At 44.3% G+C, this 21,838-nt stretch overlaps 3 gene segments (V, D, J or C); 2 read left to right on the forward strand and 1 right to left on the reverse strand.

The window, feature by feature from the left end:
* Positions 1 to 10,327: 10,327 nt before the first annotated feature.
* LOC121270143 lies at positions 10,328 to 11,071 on the forward strand. The segment is given in 2 exon segments: positions 10,328 to 10,373; positions 10,488 to 11,071. Coding segments are annotated over 2 exon segments (630 nt in total).
* Positions 11,072 to 11,898: 827 nt separating this feature from the next.
* LOC121270144 lies at positions 11,899 to 12,424 on the reverse strand. The segment is given in 2 exon segments: positions 11,899 to 12,293; positions 12,379 to 12,424. Coding segments are annotated over 2 exon segments (441 nt in total).
* A 450-nt stretch (positions 12,425 to 12,874) lies between these two features.
* On the forward strand, positions 12,875 to 13,803 carry LOC121270145. The segment is given in 2 exon segments: positions 12,875 to 12,956; positions 13,514 to 13,803. Coding segments are annotated over 2 exon segments (372 nt in total).
* Positions 13,804 to 21,838: the final 8,035 nt, after the last annotated feature.

A 21,838-nucleotide genomic window follows, 5' to 3' on the forward strand; every position in this document is an offset into this window, starting at 1 on the left:
GTCAGAACCCGTGAAAGGGGAGATGGAGCCACAGAGTCCGAAAGTCAAAGCAAGACAGACAGATCCTGAGACCAAGAGAGAAAGGCAGGTTGGAAGAGGAAGTCAGCAGCAATAATCGGTCCAGAGCTAACACTGATTGGTGCCCACCTGTCATCTGTTCTCATAGACCAGCCAATCCTGTCGCTGGGAAACGCCCCTCAGTTTTTCAGTAAGTGAAGCCTGCCCCTGATCTGAATTTCCTCTTTAATATCAAAACAGAAGTGTCAACATATCTCAAATCTTATTTATTTCTTCCGAACTCTAATCCTGTCACCATGTGCTCTCCATGTTCCTTACTGCTAATAATGGTTTTGCTGCCCGGTGAGTCAATGTTTAAATGGTCAATGTCTGTTCCTTGTGTTATCTTCACTCCCAGATATTTGATACATTCTGTGTTTCGTTGCAGGAACAAATGGTAAAGATTCAGTGTCCCAGGATCTCCCTGAATTAACGGTTCTGGAAGGACAGAGCATAAAACTGGATTGTAATTACTCTACAGCTGCCGTTCCAACTCTGTTCTGGTACATCCAATACCCCGGAGAAGGTCCGAGATATTTAATGAGGATATATAGCTCGGGTGGTGCAGATACGTCTCCAGAATTCCCAGGCAGGTTCTCTGCTGCTTTGCACAAAGGAAACAAAACGGTTCCTTTAAATATCGCCGGGGCTGTTCTCTCCGACAGCGCCGTGTATTTCTGTGCCATGAAGCCCACACTGCTGCAGAGATATAGCGGATATCGTACAAAAACCCCACTGGGAGTTCCAGTTAGTGCTTAGAAGAGGGTGCCCTCACACCGACAAACAGAAGCAATAACTCAGCCTGTGAGAGCCACAGAGCCTTTAATAAAATATCAAAACAAAGACAACGCTGAAGAAGAGTGGGTGAGCAGCAACTGAGGGATTACATTAGTTGACTTTAACTTGCAAATACACTAAAAATGAATTCCACAAATAAATTTGTATTGCGCTAACTCACATTTCGTCCTTTGATGATCTTTCCTTGCCTTTCTGAACTCCTATGCAGCCTTTTCGCCATCTCCACTCTCTCCTTTTAGTCAAAGCCTGTACATAGTCTCCATCTGATCAGAGTATTTTCCTGGTTCAGTAACAGTGAAGATATGAAGACATTTCACCAGTTTATGTATGCACTCTTTAAAACAAGCCCCAAGCACAGGTTTCGAGTGTCTGTTAAAAGTTTTCTGGTACCATTAACAAACCAGTGTTTCTGCCTTGTAACAACGAGACCAGAGGATCCAGTTCCATCCCTGTCCCTAACTACGTAACCATCCCCCTTTTAAGGACACTCGCCATAGCCTAGCTCGCGTTGTTTCCATTCGCTGACAGGTGGCCCCTACCAACAGGTCTTCAAACATCATTGGGGACACAAAGAAGTGAGGTTAGAGGATGCTGAGACTCATCAGAAGATACTAGATGCAAATTAAAACGAGTTTCTCATAATCATACTTTACATTTTACAAAACGGACAGCAACAATGCAGCCACCCAGCATCTGGGTAGAAATAAGGAGGGAGGGGGGGTGGGTGGTGGGGTGGGGAAGTGGGTGGTTGGGGGTGGCGAGGAGTGAGGCATTTCGGACAGGTAATTAAGGAACAAACACATTTCGTCTCTTTTCCGAATCAAGGTTTCAGTCCGAATTCTAAACAAACTTTAATCAGGTAATTTCCTGTTTGCGCATGCATTTCAGATCTGATCCCTGGAGATTTTGCCACTCAGCTACTGTCCTCAAATGATTAGACCGAGGAGAAGTGGCTGCTTTAAGTATCATCTATGATATTTCTTGGGGAGAACTGTGTTTTATTCTAGTACTGGCTGGTATTTGCAGGGACAGTCTTACTCATGTTTTCAGGCAATCGGAGAGACAAAAAAAAAATAGCAACTGCACCGGCCAGACCTCTCTCTGAGCGGAGAAAGTGGACTCTGAAGAGCTGATCAGAAGCAGGACTCACAGCCGGAGCTTATGGTGAAAAGCAGTCTCATCCCCGTACTTTGTGCTTTGCCTGACAGGTTCTGTTTGATGGGTTTTGTACAGAATCCCTGTCAGGTGCAATCACAATGTTCAGCAGCGCTCAAACACAGAACAAAAGGAAACCACATTCACCTCGGATCAATCTGTCACCCAACTGTTTCCAAGAGCGGCCAAGAAAACAAAGTGCAGATTCCACTCCAACCAACAGATCAATCAGCAAATGAATCTGCAGGCTAAACCGTCTTTCCTATTTCTGATCAGCTGTTAGTTCCCTTAAACACAGGGCTCGATATTCAGATCAGCTCCGGGAAATATGTTTCTGATCCTCAAAGCAGACCGACTGGCGTCACACTGGCTGCAGGGTGACGTCAGAAAGGTTACAAGGTGATGTCAAGGACACAGCAAAATTACATCTCACGGACGGATGCTCTGACGTACAAACTCCCCTCTCCCCCACACCCCATCAATGCTGAAGCCCCCTCGCAGCTTCACTTTGTGATTACAAGTCCCAGAGCCCAGTGTCTGGCGGACACAGTGTAACTGGTGTTGGGCTCAGTTTGATGCACAACAGCGATGCCTTCACCAGGTGACTCCCTTGGCTTGCATCTTCCGACAGTTATTTTATTCAAGTCGATAGCATCCGACACATGAACCTGAGCTTCACTTTGGTGACTATATTCCTGGATATTTTACTCTTTCTTACGTGTGAGTGTGATCACTATTTCTGACACAATATTTCACAATTCAGACCCGTTATCTTCTGCTAGAATGTACTTTGCTTTATTATTTTCTCTTCTATAAAGCTAAATTGTAATTTCTGTTCATTTTGCAGGATGTTGGCTCGGCCAAAATGTATTGTCCATCCCTAATTGCGCTTGAGAAGGTGGTGGTGAGCTGCCTTCTTGAACCGTTGCAGCCCGCGGTGTAGGTAGACCCACGGTGCTGTTAGGGAAGGAGTACCAGGGCTTTGTCCCAGCGACAGGGAAGGAACGGTGATAAATTTCCAAGTTAGGATGGTGAGTGCCTTGGAGGGGGACTTCCAGGTGGTGGTGTTCCCATGTACCTACTGCCCTTGTCCTTCCAGCTGGTAGTGGTCGTGGGTTTGGAAGGTGCTGCCTAAGGAGCCTTGGTGACTTTCTGCAGTGCGTCTTGTAGATGGTACACAAAGCTGCAATTGTTATTAGGCGGTGGAGGGGATGAACGTTTATGGATGTGGTGCCAATAAAGTAGGCTGCTTTGTCCTGGATGGGATCAAGCTTCTTGAGTGTTGTGGGAGCTGCATGCATCAGGCAAGTGGTGAGCATTGCATCACACTCCTGACTTGTGTCCAGTGGACAGGCTGTGGAGAGTCAGGAGGTGAGTTACTTGCCACAGGATTCCTAGCCCCTGACTTGTTCTTTTAGCCATTGCGTTTATATGGCTAATCCAGTTCAGTTTCTGGTCAGTGGTAGGCCCCAGGATGTTGACAGTGGGGGATTCAGTGATTGTAATGCCATTGAACATCAAGGGGCAATGGTTGGATTCTCTCCTGCTCGAGATGGTCATTGCTTGGCACTTGTGTGGCGCGAATGTTACTTGCCACTTGTCGGTCCAAACCTGGATATTGTCCAGGTCTTGCTGCATTTACACATGGGCTGCTTCAGTATCTGAGGAGCATCTGATGGTGCTGAACATTGTGCAATCATCAGCGAACATATCCTCTCCTGACCTTATGATGAAAGGAAGGACATTGATGAAGCATCTGAAGATGGTTGGGCCGAGGAGTCTACCGTGAGGATCTCCTGCAGTGATGTTCTGGAGCTGTGATGATTGACCTCCAACTACACAGCCATCTTCATTCCTGCTAGGGATGACTCCAGCCAGCGGAGATTTTTCTCCCTGATTCCCATTGACGCCAGTTTTGCGAGGGCTCCTTGATGACACACTCAGTCAAATGCTGCACTCATGTCCGAGGCAGTCACAATCACCTCACCCTCTCACCTCAACATCTGTTTAAAATCAGTTACCTTCTGTCGAAGTCTATACCAGACACTATGTGCCCTCTATGGTCCTTTCTGATAATGGTCATACTGCTTGGTGATTCAATATTTAAAGGATCATTGTCTATTTCATGTGTTAAATTCAATTCCACATTTTGACACATTCTTTGTTTTGTTACAGTAACCAATGTTGCTGACGAAGTGTCCCTGGATCCCTCTGAGTTAAGTGTGTGGAAGAACAGGCCGTAATGATCAGCTATAGTTATTCCATATCTTTGAGCTTTCTACAACTCTGCTGGTTCATCAATATTCCGGGCAAGCTCCGAGATCTTTACTGAAGCGCTTTAAATCGGGCCACGGAGCCAAGCCTCAAGATTTACCAGACCGGGTCGCTGCTGATTTGGACAAGGCCTGAAGGCAGCAATACAAATGTTTGATAATAAAGCTGTCAGTTTTTGTTCACCCTGAGCCCGGAACAAAATAAAGCCGCAGATAGGCATCAAAAACACTTAACTGAGCAGTAAATACTCGCTGAGGTTTCTGTGCGGGTTTTCGGCTTTTATCTGATGCTGGGCCTCACAGCACTGTAAGAGACCGCTCCGTCCTCCACACTCAGGCCGCTTGTATTGAGGAAACCTGACTGTTTAGAATTGTCAGCAGCCCCAGTTATCGCCCTGAGGTTTTTTTTTTCAGTCCTACCACTTTGCTAGTGATCCAGCTGAGAGGCTGTGTCGATTTATATCAATACCATTGTATGCTGTATGTATCCTGGTCTATATATTCACAATCTAACTGTACCGAACCCCCTTCTGACACAGTTAATGTCACCGGTGACTGAATTACTAGATCCGCAGAGTCCGCCTTTGAATGCAGATGAAGAAAAGAGCAGAAGTTTAAAGAGAATCGATCTAAACGTGTATCTATCTGTATGAGTGTGCGTAAATTCCCATTTCCCAAACTGTCGTTAATTACATTAATTCCTAGTTTAAGCTGTTTGCAACAATCTGCTAATCTATCTTGATAAACATAATCCAATACTTACTGTCCAACAGCGCGGCCAGTATTATCATAAACATGTCTGGCTGAATCTCTCTTAGTGAATGTGAATGGAATGAGCCAGGGATTGAGAAGGAGCGAGGGGGGAACCCGGGATCTGTTCAGCTTATTGTTCCACACACACAGGTCTGGGAGCCAGGCCCATTGTGACCATAAGACCACAAGAGCAGAAGTCGGCCTTTCGCTCTATCAAGTCTGTTCCGCCATTCGATGAGATCATGGTTGATCTGATAATCTGCAACTCCAACTTTTCTCAAAAGCCCTTGCTTCCTTTACTGATTAAAAATGTGTCCATCACAGCCTTGGGTATACTTAATGGCCCAGCCTCCAGAGCCCTCTGCGGTAAAGAATTCCACAGCTTGACTGGCCTCTGAGAGAAGAAATTCCTCCTCATCTCTGTCTTAAATGGGCGACCCCTTACTCTGAGAGACCTCATTCAGGATACCATCCCTATTGGCTTTGGCGTTGGTGAAGCGTGACTTTCTAATCAGCATGCTTGAGTTTGGCGCCCTCTGCTGGCGGATTCCGTTCAACCCGGCTGAGAATCGGGGCCATCGAGTGAGTTTCGGGTTTATTGATTTACATATCAAAACACCAATGCCATGTATGTTTCCCCAGAAATTTAAATTGGATCTAATCAGACTCAGTCCTTATTTGTTGTTAATGTTTATGGCAGAAAGTAATGATAATCCCTTATAAATCACTGTTTAGCCACCAATGAACTACCATTTACATGAATGTCAAAATATTGGAGAAAGTAAACTGGAATGGCACCAGGGGTGACGGCCTTTAATGTGAGCAGGCTAGAGAAACTGTTATTAGTCTTCTTCTGTCAAATGATTCAAGGAGACATTTAATTTAAACACTAAAATAATAAGAAATTTGATGCATTAGATTGTGTATAACTGTTTCCATTGGCAGAAAATTCGAAAATCCAAGCGCACCAATTTGAGAGCAAAAAATATGGGGAAAGATTATATTAAACTATGACACTGCCATTTCTTCAGAGTTGGAACCACTGCTATGTGGAAAATGCGGGGAGGAAATGTGAATTTGATCACTCTTTCAATGAGGCATTGACACATGATATGCCGAATGGCCTCAGTCTTTCTTCTAAGATTCCAAACCCTTCCTGTCCCTCCCACTTTGTTTGTCCTCAGTCAGTTGAACAGTGAACACGTGCAGGATGGTCAGAGACTCCTGCAGATTCAACCGTCGCTCTATCCGCTCCACCAATTCGGGGTGCAGCTGAGAGTCACCGCACAGTTCACTCAATATTTAGTCTGCGGTATCCCCGCCCACAGCTTCTGTTTGCTGCTGTAGCTCTGACCGCATTGTGTTATTGGAGAGATTGCTGCCGCTGGTCCATTTCTGCAATTGGTTGGATGAGCAGCGCAGTGGGACGGGAATCAGTATTTCTGCCCCGACAGAGGATTTCTCGCACTGCAGAGTTACAGACTCAGGAAGTAATACGCGGAACCCTCTCGCTCCACTCCTCATCGTTATCTCACTTCTCAGTAAGCATTTCCTTCCCAGTGAAACTCCATTCTCCCCTTGACTGCTCTAGCTCGGATATTACCTTTGGTAAAAAAAAATGATGTTGATGACGATTACGTTTATTATTATGAGGCTGAGGCTGATTGTTGTTATTGCTATTGTTTTATGTTAGAATGGAGCCACCAAGACACAATGGAACAACAGGTTGCTGAAATAACGGCGGAAGAAGAAATGTCACACGAACTTGCACCTTGGAAACAAGCGATTCTAACCTTTATGTGCACTGGTACAGTCAGCGCCCCAAGCAGCCTCCACAGTGCATGCTTTATATTTTGGGAGTGAAACTATACAGACGCACCGACATCACATGTCGCTTTTCAGCTTCGTTAAATAAAACAGCCAAGATTACTGAGCTATTGATCTGCAGTACCCTGATCTCTAACAGCGCGGTATATTTCTGTGCCATGGAGCCCACGCTGCTGCAGAGATACAGCGAGTCCCGTACAAAAATCCCACACTGAGTTCCAGTTAGTGTTCCTGCAGAGGGCGCTCTCACACCGATAAATAGGACCAATAACCCCGACTCCGCAGTGTGAGCCACAAGCACCGTCGTAAAATTGGAACAGAACACAACCCCTTCAAGAGCAGATAATGACCACTTCAGCGCTAATATTAATGTGCGATTTCAACTCGCATATCTATGGTGCCTTAACTCACCATTTTTTTCTTTGGATGATTTTCCCTGCAGATTGTTTTTATTCACCTGCTGTCTCCACCCGTTACTCAAAAATTCAGACATTCCTTCCGCCATTTTCTCCAGACATCTTTGATACTTCTTTGTACACTAACTCAGGACGACTCTAACCCAACTGTCCATAGATTCAGCCCCAGTTTTATCCGAAGTTGTTAATGAAGGTTTCGTTTACTATTGAATAAGTTACTAATCCTGACATATCTGTGTTCACCCTGCTCTCTGTCAATATGGAATAAATACGAAAGTATCGCAGCTCTTATACAGAGACAAGGTTATATCATTTTCAAAGGGGACATTATTATTGACGTCAGCTCCCTACAATTCGATTCGATATGTGACGGCACTTCCTGCTGTGGCCCCGCTCACAGCGCCCCTTTGCTGCCGTCGCTCTGACCGGCTTTGCCTGCCCTGTGCAATCTTTCTGCCGCTGTTCTCTGTCTGGCATTGTTTGGATCAGCAGTACAGTGGGGCGGAACTCGGCATTTCTGCTCTGACAGACAATTTCCCGGACCGCAGCATTGTAGAAAGAAGGACCATTCTGCGGAACCGTCTCGCTCCGCCCCTCAACATTCTATCAATTCTCAATAAGTATTTCCTTCCCAGTGAAACTCCATTATCCCCATGACTGCTGTAACTCAGATGCAATTATTGACATGCTGATGATGTTGTTGCTGATCATGAGATCATGACTCTTATTAATATTTACGTCTTAATGGAGCCAGTAAGACATGGTGGAACAGTCGACAGCTGAAATCACGGTTGAAGAGGAACGTAACATCAGCCTAACCTATACCTTCAAATCAAGGTGTTCTCACGGTCACGTGTTCAGGTAAAGTAACCATCCCTGGCACCCTCCACAGTACGTGTTTGATCTCTATGGAGGAAGAACAAACTGGAACCCTAAATTTACTCATCGATTTTCGTTCAGATTTAGTAAAACTACGAAATCACCGAGTAAATGATCAGAAAAGCCCTGATCTCCGACACCGCCATGCATTCCTGTGCCAGGAGTCCCGACAAAGCTGTAGAAACATAGAGGACACTGGGCAAAGTCCTACACCAATTATTTCTCAGCAGAGGGCGCTCTCACACTGCAATAATTCACCCTTAAGTGTGGGTCAGAGGGGTCTTTCCAAAGCTGCAACAAAACACAAAATGCAACATTCTGAAGTTCATTGTTACAATTATATTAACCTGTGATTTGAACTTTTATTTATCATTTCATTGGATGTGGGCGTCGCTAGCAAGGCCAGCATTGTCGTCCATCAGGAATTGCCCTAGAACTGAGTGACTTGCTAGGCCATTTCAGAGGGCTGTTAAGAGTCAACCACATTGTTGTGTGTCTAGAGTCAGATGTAGGCCAAACTAGGTAAGGATGGCAGATTTCCTGGACATTAATGAATCGGATGAGCTTTTAGAACAATTGATGATAGTTTCATGGTCACCATCACTGAGATTTTTATTCCAGACTCATCAACTCCATCAGCTGCTATGTTAGGATTTGAGCCCTTGTCCCCAGGTCGTTAGCCTGGGCCTCTGGATTACTAGTCCAGTAACATCGCCACTACGCCACCGTCTCCCCACAGAGATTGCAATGACCTCGAAATTGTAATAAAATAAACTTTACAAATGCAGTGTGGAGCCTTGACTGATCCTGAGCTTTCTGTATCTTTTCCCAGTCAATCTCTTTTCTCCCCTGGTTTCCACTCTTCATTCATAAACGGTTAACTTTCGTTGCCCCAGTCTTTAGATTGACGATAGCAAATTTTTGTTTCTGCTTGGCATAATAACTCAGAACTGCAGCAACCCGGCTTCCCACAAACAGGGACTGTCAGGTCAGGCCAATGAATAACCAGAGGATCTGTCAAACTCTGTCTACCGACATCTGAGCACGTCTCAGAATAACCACCAGATGGCGACAGATCACAATATCTCTCTTGTGGATTACAGCAAAGCATTAAGTTCAGTCTGCTGTTTCTCTAAAAAGCCTAGTGTCTTTGCCATAAATCGAATTCAAAGTGTTGAAATCTTGCCCAAAATTTGTTGAGAAGGTGCAATAATCGTCACAAAACAACATTCACCTGTCGAAGGATTGGAACCTGATATTAAACAGAGAGCAGAGTAATTGAGTAGTAAGTGTGGATGCTGGGGAAAGAATGTGAAAATATGACTGAAAGACCCTGAAGTCTTTCACTGTAACGGTTTCGGCGTCATATCCTTTTATATGACGAGTGAAAGTTACAGGGAAAGTTTTTCCTGGTGGCTGGTGTTGAGTTCCAGTTAATGAGATCTGATATTACATGTCCCCTGGGGCCTGTGAACCTGCTGTTTGAGCTTTGGCCCTGTACATTTGAATAAATGAGCGTTAAATCGCTCTAAATCGCCGATGTGCCACTCCAGCCAATCTCTCTTATAGCAAATCCAAAATCAGAGGGTCATGGTTGATTAAATAAACGATTATAGATACAAAAAGGACTATAATTAACCAGATATAATTTAATCATTTTAAACAGAAGGTGACTTTGAGCGAATGCCTGCTTACTTCAGGGGAGGACTTTGGTCTTTAAGTCTGTTTAATTGCCTGTTCAGTAACAACACATACCGCTGTTCTAATATGACAGATCTATAAACCACTCTGACAAAATCTATAATCATAATTAGTTTACTGGTTAAGTGGTTCATGAGTAAAATCTCACTGGACCACGGTCCTCTGCATACTGCTGGTAAGATTACAATCAGTGTAGAGATCAGATTGTACAGAGCTAACTAGATCTACAAATAGTCCTGTGGTTGACAGTTACAATAACCAGACATGGAGTTAATTATCACCATCTCTTCTGTAAAACAGAAACATTCCCCGTATATAGTCACTGACTGTAGTCGGGGTGTTTCCATTCACTGACAAATGGAAGTGAGGTTAAAACATCCTGAGACGTGACAGCAGATTACTGAGGGTGGGATTTAGAACGGGTCGCTTCAAATATTCAGCTCGCCTTTTACAAAGCAGACAGCGACAATGCGGCTACTCAGCATCTGGGTTGTGTGGGGAACATTTCTGACAGGTAATTGTGGATCACACACATTTCACTTTTTCTCTCATTTTTCAAACATGGTTTAAAACTGAATTTTAAATAATTGTAGGTCTGATCTGCTTCTGTTTTGAACATGTTTTTCAGATCTGAGTCATGGAGATTCTGTCACTCAGCCTTTGTCCTCAGATGTTAAATCAGAAGGAGAAGAGTTGACTTTAAGCTGTATCTATGATACCACATGGAGCGAGTATTATTTATCCTGGTACTGGCAATACTCAGATGCAAAGCCTGAGTTTATATTGTGGAAATACTCGAACGGTGGTGAAGATAAAGCAGATTTTGCTGAAAGCCGTTTCTCTGCAGAGCTTCAGAGCGCGACTAAACTCACCAGCTTAACCATCTCGGGTCTGCAGCTGACTGACTCTGCCGTGTATTACTGCACTATCACACTCAAAGTGATGGAATGCAGTCTCACATCTGTACAAAAACTGTCTTTAGACTGTGTGTGGGAGCTCCTGTCTGATGAGGTTTATACAGAATCTCTGGCAGATGTAGCCACAATGTTCAGCGGCGCTGTCAGCCACTCAAACATAAACCGAGGGGAAACCACATTCACCTCGGATCAAATTGTCACCAACTGTTTGCAGGAGCGGCCAAGAGAACAAACTTCAGAATCCGATCAGACCGGCAGATCATCACATAATCAGATTTCAAGATACCCATTCTAATCCTCACTCTCAATAACTTGTTGCTATGTCTCAGGATGCTCTCACTTCACTTACTTGAGTCTTCAGTGGTCTGTGAGATCCATCAGTGGTGAACTGACTGACATTGAATGGAAACACCCAGAGCTGGACTACAGCCAGGGGAATGGCTGGACTTTTAGACCCGGGCGTGAGGGGAATCAAATCCTGGCCTGTTCATTATCACCAGAAAACTCCGGATTGTTAACTTGGGATTGGGATCAAAGGTTATCGGAGTTAGATGGGAATGTGGAAATCGAAACACAAGAGGATCAGCCATGATCTTATTGAATGGCGGAGCAGGATCGAGGAGCCAAATGGTCTACTCCTGTTCCTATTTCTTATCTTCTTATGTTCTTAATCGTGACAGAAAACATTCCAGCATTAAAGGAACATTCTGAAGCTCAATGGTCAGTGGGGGAACTCTGAACCTGGGGTTTGTTATAGAGATCATAGTCACAACCTGGTGAATGCTGCTCATTGTGGAGACACTGTCTCTGATTCATCAACACGCTCTGATCAAATGAACTCTGTGAACAGGCCGCGGTCAAAGACTCCAGCAAACTGATAGGGGAGATGGGGAATGGTTGTTCAATATGACAGACAGGCACTAAAGCTGCACCAAAAGGCAATAAGTAAATGAAGGTGATCAAATAGATCTATGAAAATCGATTATGGTACAATCGCGTGTTGAAATCAGCTAATATAATTCCGCAAGTACTCCTCAGGTCTTCTTGTTTGGTGTTTGTTTTCGGTGTTTTCGGAAGGTCCCTGTGACCCTCACTGTGGAGGTTGCTTTATTCTCCTGTTGATCAGTGTGGGAGCGCCCTCTTGTGGGCGCTAAATGGAACTCCCAGTGGGGTTTTTGTACTGGATCCGCTATATCTCTGCAGCAGTGTGGGCTCCATGGCACAGAAATACACGGCGCTGTCGGACAGAAAAGACCCGGCGATAGTTAAAGGAACCGTTTTGTTTCCTTTGTGCAAATCAGCAGAGAACCTGGCTGGTAAGTTTGGAGACCTTTCTTCATCCCTCGAGCTATATATCTTCAGCAAGTATTTCGGAGCTTCCCCGCGATACTGGACGTACCAGAACAGAGTTGGGGAACTGTAGGTTGTCGAGTAACTGCAGTTCAGTTTTATGCGCTGTCCTTCCAGAATCGTTAATTCAGAGGGATCCTGGGACACTAAATCCGCGCTATTCGTTCCTGTAACACAAATGCAAAATGTTTCAAAAGTCAGGGAGTAAATATAACCCCTGTAACTACACTGACTATGTAGACATATACTCACCAGGCAGCAAGGCCATTATTATCAGTAACGTACATGGTGAGCACATGGCGTTTTCTATTGAGTTCGACAGAAAATCAGAGAATGTTCCAAATATGTTGATCCATCTAGTCTGATATTAAAGTGTAACTCAGATCAGGATCAGGCTTCACTTATGAGGAAGCAGAGGGGCGTTTACCCGAGAGGGGATTGGCTGGTCTGTCAGAGCTGATGACAGTTCCTCACCAATCAATGAGAGCCGTGGGCAGTTGCTTTACCTCTCCCTCTCTCCCTCTTTCCTGACATTTTTAGCTTGTCTGCTTCCCTGCTGTGTCAAACTCTCCTTAAAATAAATATTCCCTCCTCAGTAAAACGCATAGAACTGAATCCAAGTAAACAGGGGGTGAATACAGAATACAACAAATTTGGCAAGCATGCGGTTTCGCGTGAAGACCTCCAGGCGGCGTGACCGTCAGTCTGGAGTTTTCCTATTGAAATCGGAGTTAAAGTTAATCAATAGATGCCGTTTCTGATTGTCTCATTCAGTGAAGCCATATTGGCCACAAGGTATAGGGGCGGCGCGGTAAATATAAACTACACAGGTACGGAAAGGAAATATGAAACAACTGCGCATTTAAAGGTGAATGTGTGAAATAGCGCTGTTAAATCAAAACATTCTGAGCCGGCGATGACCATTGGAGTTAGAAATGCCCCAGAGATCAATTAATCCTGGAAAAATAGAGAGAAAGAGAAATTCATTCCCAGTGACGGTTCAAGAGCTCTTTGCATTGGGGCAGCCAATCCTTGGGTGAGCCATTGAATGACGTCTGAGGGCAACATCCAATAATATGCCGATTGGTGAGAACGTCACTCCTCAGTCATTCATTATATGAGGAAAATGTGAAGCTCTCCGCTCTCCTCCTCCTCTCCACCATTGAGGGTCCTGGACTCGGCAGCAAGCCCGTCTGGAAATCAGACCCTGATTGATCCGCCTTTTGTCCATCTTCATCGTCATGAACAGAACCCCCCACAAATACCTGTTACCAGTTGGAGCCCTGTTGCTGTTGATATTGTGTAAGTTTGTTTATCTAATCAGATGCATTGTCCTACCTGTCTTAATAACCTCTCCTGGTTTGAGTATTTTCTCTTTTGTTCACAGGCGTTCATTGTGAGGATCCGAGCTCCCACCCTGAGCAGGTGGTGTCTCGGGAAGGGGAACGGGTGGAACTGGACTGTCGGCTCTCTGTTGATACTGGTTATTCCGTAGCCTGGTACAAACAAACACTAACAGGGGCTCCGACATTTATCGCCTCCATATACCAGGGGAATATGACCCAAGGACGCTACACACTGTCCTTTGACCAAACAAAGAAGTCCAATACCCTCTCTATAGACAATATAGCCGTCCAGGACGCCGGAATGTATCACTGTGCGACGCAGACACGGTGAGACAAAGAGCGGATCCGGCTTTACAATATCTTGTTCACTGCCGTGTCTCCGCTGCACCTTTATCCTTTCCTCAAACAGGGCCTTTATAAATGCCGGCGATGTTCAGAAGCGTTACTTTCCAATTTTCAAACCCCCATCTGGATATAAAGTTATAAAATTCCAAGGTTGTTACTGTAGATACTGTACCCAGAAACATTTCGTCCCCACACTCAGATATGAAAGTGCTGGGGGAAGATATAAAATATCCCGGAACCGCGAGGAAACCTCAAACACTCTCACTGTTAACACGGTTCAGCTGTTAGACGCTGCGATGTATTACAGTGCCGTGAAACAAAGAGACGAGTGTCTTGCACATGGATTCATTTGACATGGGACTGAGGATACAACCAGCCCACGGGTTTTTGAAGTGCATGAGATACAAGTACAATCAGTTTTTAAAATGGTAAATTTCGTCATCAAAGAATTTAATTGAACAAATAATATTTAGTTAGCGGTACGACAGGATTCGACCTGTAAAAATTATAAGATAATATAATATAAATGTAAACAATGAAACACTAAAGCAATCAGAACAATGAAAGAAGCACTGCTTATTGAGTACAGTTCCTGTACCTACATGTTTACAGCCAGAATGACGAATACTAGATACATCCTCACAGTTCACAGGTTAATAAGCAAACAGGAAACAGCAGACATTAGATAAACACGGATGGGGTGAACACATTGAGCAGCCGGATAACCAAAGAAATCAATTTAAAGTCACGTGGATTTCTGCTCTTGGATTGGTTGGAACTCATTGTTGTTCACACGATGTCAGAAGCAGTTTGCTGATCTGCTGCTCCCCACCCCAGCGACTCATATCAGAACATGTCAGTTGTCTGAAGACCAGGAACCTCCCCTCCTCCATATGGAGGGAACTGAGAGGAATCATGTCGCTCTCTGATAGTGCCTCTGGAAAGGAACATATCAGGCGCTGGGTGTTCAAATCCAGTAAAATTATTTACTAACAGAATGAATGGAGCCTGGAGACATGTATCCCACAATGGAATGAACACCTTGCGGCAAATCCCAGCGGTCTTTTATTCAGATGCCTGTTTCAGACAATTAAAATATCTCCAAAGGGAGAAGGGAGTTCAAAAAGAAATGCAGTTTTCTCGTTTTTGCAACTTTTCTTTTAAGGCTTTCTTTTACCGTTGGTTTTCAAACTCGTTATTTGTCCTTTCTTTTATTTATTTTTCTTATTTCATTAATATGCTCTCATTGACATGAATTAGCAAAGTTTTCTACCCGTTCCCTCACTCATTTTTCTCTTCTGTTGTCCGTGTGTATGTTTCCAATTCTCTTTATTTCGCACTTTTTGAACCCTGTCTCTTCTCCATTTTCTAGTTTAAGCTCATTCACTGTAGCTTTCTAATATTATTACCGGATACCCCAAAACGCAGCAGAGCAGCTCCCCCGCTGGGTCTAGGTTTCTGTACGGACTCTCCGTCTGTTAGTTCGCTTTGGCCTCACGGCGCAGAGATAGGTGGCGCTGTCTGTCACTCGGGGGGCCCTCACTGTCATGGTGCTGAATTTAGTGCCTCCCCGGTTTGAAGCAGTGACCCTTCCTTCTTAAATGTCTCACTTGTGGCCATCACCAGATGCTGGAGGGGCTGATTCGGGCGATGTCTGCCCCAGCAGTCAACGGAGCGGTAGCCGAGCAGTTCATGGATGCGATTCCCGCTTTACGGTGAACTATCCGCTCAGGGAGCTGCACCACCTCATCCTCACTTGTCACATCCGTGTGGAGAAGTATGTAAACCAGCACAAGAACTCGGTAAATCCGGAACATTATTGGACTGGATGAAATGCTGGGAGAATGAATTGTTCACGGAGTTCGGGTTAGAACTAGGATACGGATATTATGTTATGTTATATTGTATTATATTATATTATATCATATTACATCGAGGAAAATTAACAACCAGCTAAACACCCGCTTCAGGTCCAACTCAGAAGTTTCTTCGAGTAAAAAAAACCTAAAAAGCCTGTGCTCGGTGTGTGCTTACTCCCGGAATTCCCATATTCGGTGCTTCTCAGGAACTGCAACCTACGCTGTCTCTCAACTCACACGCGGTACCACACACTCTGTCTTTCTGCAGGATACCAGCTCACATTTTAACTTCAGACCGGGCCGCCCACACTCAGTGTTTCACACTGCCCTCTTGTGGCGTGTACTAGTGATTGCGATGTGCTTTTATTGCTGCTGAATTCGACAAGTTGTATTCCATAGGAGAGTTGTAAATGGGAACAGATTTTCCCTCCTTCTTGGTGCTGTTCGTTTATCCAGAGGGATCCTAATACCCGCCTTTCTTTGTAAAACCCAACATTTACAGTGTGTTTCTCTCCTCCAGTCTACTTTGATTATTCCTGTCATAAAATATGCTTTTATTTATTGAGCCTTTACCTTACCCAGGTGTGTGCATAGTGACAGCTTCTTGCTGCTGTTTCAATATATCCACAGTAGTAATAACATTGGTAAATGATAATCAAATAGCGAAATAAACCCTTTCATTCATTTACAATTTTTCACTATTATTGAAGCCTCGAAGGGCTTATAGCTATTGAAGCACTGATTGAAGTGTGGTCATTGTTTAATGTAGGAAATGTAATGTTAAATTTCCATTCGGCAACTCTCACATACGACAATGTGACAATGAATAAATACCTTGTTTTTGTGATGACGATTGAGGGATAAAAGCTGTTAATTCCAAAACTCTTCTTCGATACAGTATCATGAGACATTTTACATTCACCTGAGCAGAGAGTTTCAGACTCGGGTTAATGTCTCATAGAAAAGACGTCACCTCCGGTGATGCAGCTCACCTTCAATGACGCGCCTGAGCGTCAGCCATGATTTTTGTGCTCAAGCCCTGGAGTGAGATTGAACCCAGAACCTTGTGATTCAGTTGGGAGTCTGGTACCGACTGAACGAGGGCTGACAAAATGTACGAAAATATAAAAGGATATATTCCAATTTAAAAGCAATTGTGCTATTTTTCAAAGTTCTTTGCAGCCTTCTAGACTCAAGACTGAGTTCAATAATTATAGATCATGACTTTTGCCTCCATCTTATTCATGTTTTTTTTTGCTGGTTCGTCCTTGTCCCGTTTCTTTCTTTATTCATTCGGATGGCTTCTACAGAACCATACACCTCATTTGGAGAAGTCATAGTTTGTTTAGAATACTTATTACCATTTATTTGGCTTTTTAAAAATATTTGATGTGATATTGGCGTCGATGATAGGACCCATTTGTTGCCCATCCATAATTGCGCTTGAACCGAGTGGTTCCTGAGGCTATTTCGGAGGGCCGTTAAAATCCAACCATATTGCTGTGGGTGTGGAGTCTCATGTAGACCATACCAGGTAAGGATGGAAGATTCCCGTCCCTAAAGGATATTGTTGAACCAACTACTGTTGCTTTCATGGTCACTATCACAAAAGTAGATTTCGTTTCCAGATTTTGTGATTTAAATTTAAATTTCACCACCTCCTTTGTGGAGGGTTTTAAACCCGTGCACGACACCCCTGAGTCGCTCAATGACCAATGCAACAACATAACCACTAGGCTACTGTCTCCGTATTAAATATACCCACTGCCACAAAGCAGGCAATGAGCGTCAAAACGAATAAAATCAAATGGAACCTGTGGGCGGGTCTGCCTGTTCAGGGTTAGTGCCGGTTGTCTCTATAATGCCCAGGAGGTAACAGGGAGGAACTGCGCCCTCTATCGGCATCTCTTAGAATTTTGCACAATCAGAACAAAGAGAAAAATGAAAATTTATCCGTGGCAGAATTCAATGACCAGCTTCCGGCAACATTTTCAGAAAATTGAACTGTGCAACTATGAAGGATATATGGGTGATGTTAAAGAAAAGGGAATTCTATTTTGTTTAGGATCCTTTTCATACATGACTTAATTCAATCTTTAAATTCTGTGCATGACGCTCGTTATTTTCCATTTTCATTCATTTATTTTTCCATCCTTGTCGCTTTTTCTGAATTTTGCACTTGCGATTAATGCACTGATTCGCTTTCCTTTTGTCGCTCACTCATTCTGGCTTGCGTGTTTTCTTCCTTTCCCTGCGTCTCAGTTTCCACCTCTCTTCATTTCTGAACCCCTGTAAATCTTCATATATTTCCTTGGTTTTGCGCTCAACGCCACTCAATCACGCACCCCCACCCCGCCTTCACCTACCACCCCCACCCCCACCCCCACCCCCCTCCACCCCCTACCCATACGGCCCTCGTATTATTATTACCGCGCCACCCACAACGCCGATCGTGGAAACATGGTAGAACGGAGTTCCCACTCTGTGTACGAGCTCTCAGTTCGCTTATTACACAGTGGCTCACGGCGCACAGATAGGTGGCGGTGTCTGTAACCCCAGCGCCTCTCACAGTCAGGATACTGAGTTTGTTGTCTCCCCGATTGAAGCAGTGATCCTCCCATGTTGATCAGTTCCTCGTGTAGCCATCTCTAGATGCTGGGACGCTGATTAGGGAGCTGCCTGCACCAACCAACCGTGTTCACCCCACTGATGATGGTGCAGTTCATGGATACGATTCCCGCTTCACTAACAACCATCCGCAGTGGGCGCTGCATCACCTCATCTTCACAGGTCACTTCAGTGTAGATCAAAATGGATAAGAAGAAACAGACTCTGCAAATCCGGAGCGTGATCAGATCACATGAAATACCGGCAGAAGCAATTGTCCACGGAGATCAGGTTTGAGCCAGGAAATGGATATTATGTTCAGAAGATTTAACAAGGAGTCAAGCACCCGCTTCAGGTCAAACTCAAAGACGTCTTTGTCGAACTAACGAAAAAAGCCGAGCCTTGAGTTTTACCGCTTCAGGATTCACACTAACACCGGTTCACACTGTCTCTGAGCTCATATCTGGCCACCTATAATGACTACTTCACAGTGACATCGGCTCACGCTGTCTCTGAGCTAACATGGAGCCGCTCATATTCAATATTTCTCACTGGTTCACACTGCGCTCTGGTAGTGTGTAACGGTAATTGCATGCTGCAATTGTTCATATGAATTCCAGCCAAGCTGCAGTTCAAATGATAGTTGTGAATGAAAGCAGCTATTCCTGCCTATCTGATATAGGTCTCTTAACCGTGGATGATCTACCCCGCCATTTCATATGAAACGACCAACGCTTCCATTACATTTTTCTCCTGTATTCAGGCTGAAGCTTTATTCTACACTGATCATTCACATTGTGACAAGAGGAATGCCCTGATATTGATCTAAAATCTTATTTTACAGTTTGAGCCAGCATCTTTCCCCATATGGATGCAGTGCGAGCTTTTCCATCGAATATTTACACCATGCCACTGACAACTCATAATAATATATTAGGTTGGACGAGGCAAAATTCCTGCTCATGTTAAAATTATTCGTTGCTCCCACGTTCGTTTCTTAATCACCTTTTCTTCAATGAAGTTACTGAACACGTTTGAGAGTCTGGAATTCGCCCCAACACTGAGTACATATAGACTCTCAGTGCCCTCGAGTGGCGGTGACGTGGTATTGCAAGGCATAGCTGTCCAGTACTTTTTAGCTTTCCAAATTTCAGATTCCTTTCGACAATCTCCAAGCCTAACTTCCACGCACTGTTTTTATTTCCTTTTTATGCTTCATATTTGCATTTTTGCTGTTAGTGTTTGCTGATTAATCGGATTTCCTAATTACACCTTCGCCAGGACTATCATTTCTCTAATAAAAACAGAATAACCTGGGAAAACTCAGCAGGTCTGGCAGCATCGGCGGAGAAGAAAAGAGTTCACGTTTCGAGTCCTCAAGACCCTTCCACAGAACTTTTATCTATCATTTCTGTATTTGCTTGTACCATTCCCACAGCTCTTCTCCTGGGACACCGTCCCCCTTGTCCTTTAACCTCTCCTGCCTTGCACCCTATTGCAGACATGCCGCTTTGTCACTTGGATGCTTTGTCCTTAGCTTGCACTTGTACTTGCCTAAAATCCATTCTATTTGTACCTATATTTTCCAGTTCTGATAAACCGAACCGAACAGAACTTTGACTGTTTCTCTCCCTAAAGCTGCTGTCGGCCCTGCTGAGCGTCTGCAGAATTTTGCATTTACATTTCGGACACTATACAGTTCCTATCGCAATGAGAGAGGCCATGCCGCCAATTCTTTCTCAATAATTCGGCAATGCTTCAACTCCCTCCCTCAATGTGCCCCCAAACATTTCCTTAAACTGGTTAGGTGACTCGTCGGCTTCAATTCCAGCTGTTATTTTATTTCACACATTCGTCACTTTCTGTGTGTAGATCTGAGTCATGGAGATTCTGTCACCTGGCCACTGTTAAGACAGAAGGAGAAGCGGTGATCATCTTCCTAGATTCTATAGACTCTGGAACAGTTCCTACAGATTGACGGGTAGCTAACGTAACCCCACTATTTAAAAAGGGAGGCAGAGAGAAAACAGGGAATTATAGACCAGACAGCCTGACGTCGGTAGTGGGGAAAATTCTAGAGTTCATCATAAAAGATTTAATGGCTGAGCACATTGAAAACAGTGGAAGAATCGGGAAGAGTCAGCATGGATTTATTAAAGGGAAATTATGCTTGACAAATCTATTGCAATTTTTCGAGGATGCAACTAGTAGAGTTGATGAGGGGGAGCCAGTGGATGTGGTTTATTTGGACTTTCAGAAGGCTTTCGACAAAGTCCCATGTAAGAGATTGGCATGTAAAATTAAAGCGCATGGGATTAGGAGTAGTGTATTGAGATGGATAGAAAACTGGTTGGCAGACAGGAAACAATGAGCAGGAATAAACGGGGCTTTTTTCCGAATAGCAAGCAGTGACTAGTCGGGTACCGCAGGGATCGTTGCGGGGACCCCAGTTATTCACAATATCTATTAATGATTTAGATGAGGGTATTAACTGTAATATCTCCAAATTCGCAGATGACACAAAGCTGGGTGGGAGGGTGAGCTTGAGGAGGATGCAGAGATTCTTCAGTGTGATTTGGACAAGCTGAGTGAGTGGGCAAATGCTTGGCAGATGCAGTATAGTGTGAATAAATGTGAAGTTATCCATTTTGGTAACAAAAACAGGAAGGCAGAGTATTATCTGAATGGCTATAAATTGAGAGAGGGGAACGTGCAACGAGACTTGAGTGTCCTTGTACACCAGTCGTTGAAGGTAAGCATTCAGATGCAGCAGGCAGTAAAGAAGGCAAATTGTATGTTGGCCTTCATAGCGAGAGGATTCGAGTATATGAACAGGGATGCCTTGGTGCAATTGTACAGTGCCTTGTTGAGACCACTCCTGGAATATTGTGTGCAGTTTTGGTCTCCTTATCTGAGGAAGGATGTACTTGCTATGGAGGGAGTGCAGCGAATGTTTACCAGACGGATTCCTGGGATGGCAGGACTGACATATGAATAAAGATTGAGTCGATTGGGATTATATTCGTTGAAGTTCATAAGAATGAGGGGGGATCTCATAGAAACCTTTAACATTCTAAAAGGACTAGAAAGGGCAGATGCAGGAATAATGTTCCCAATGGTGGGGGAGTCCAGAACCAAGGGTCACAGTCTGAGGATATGGGGTAGACCATTTAGGACTGAGATGAGGAGAAATTTCTTCACCCAGAGAGTGGTGAGCCTGTGGAATTCGTTATCACAGAAAGTAGTTGAGACCAAAACATTGCATGTTTTCGAGAAGGAGTTAGATATAGCCAGTGGGGCGAAAGTGATCAAAGGGTATGGGGAGAAAGCGGGGAGCAGGCTACCGATTTGGATGATCAGCCATGATCATAATGAATGGTGGAGCAGGCTCGAAGGGCCGAAAGGCCGACTCCTGCTCCTAGTTTCTATGTTTCTATGTTATTACTGCTTCTTGGGACTCAAAGTGATAATAACAGCTCAATCCTCGCACAGAAACTCCCGCCACTACGTACGACAGTGGTTGTTCTTGCCAACGCCAGTTATAATGCAGATCAA

Source organism: Carcharodon carcharias, chromosome 27 (genome assembly GCF_017639515.1).
Source record: "Carcharodon carcharias isolate sCarCar2 chromosome 27, sCarCar2.pri, whole genome shotgun sequence".
Taxonomy (NCBI): domain Eukaryota; kingdom Metazoa; phylum Chordata; class Chondrichthyes; order Lamniformes; family Lamnidae; genus Carcharodon; species Carcharodon carcharias.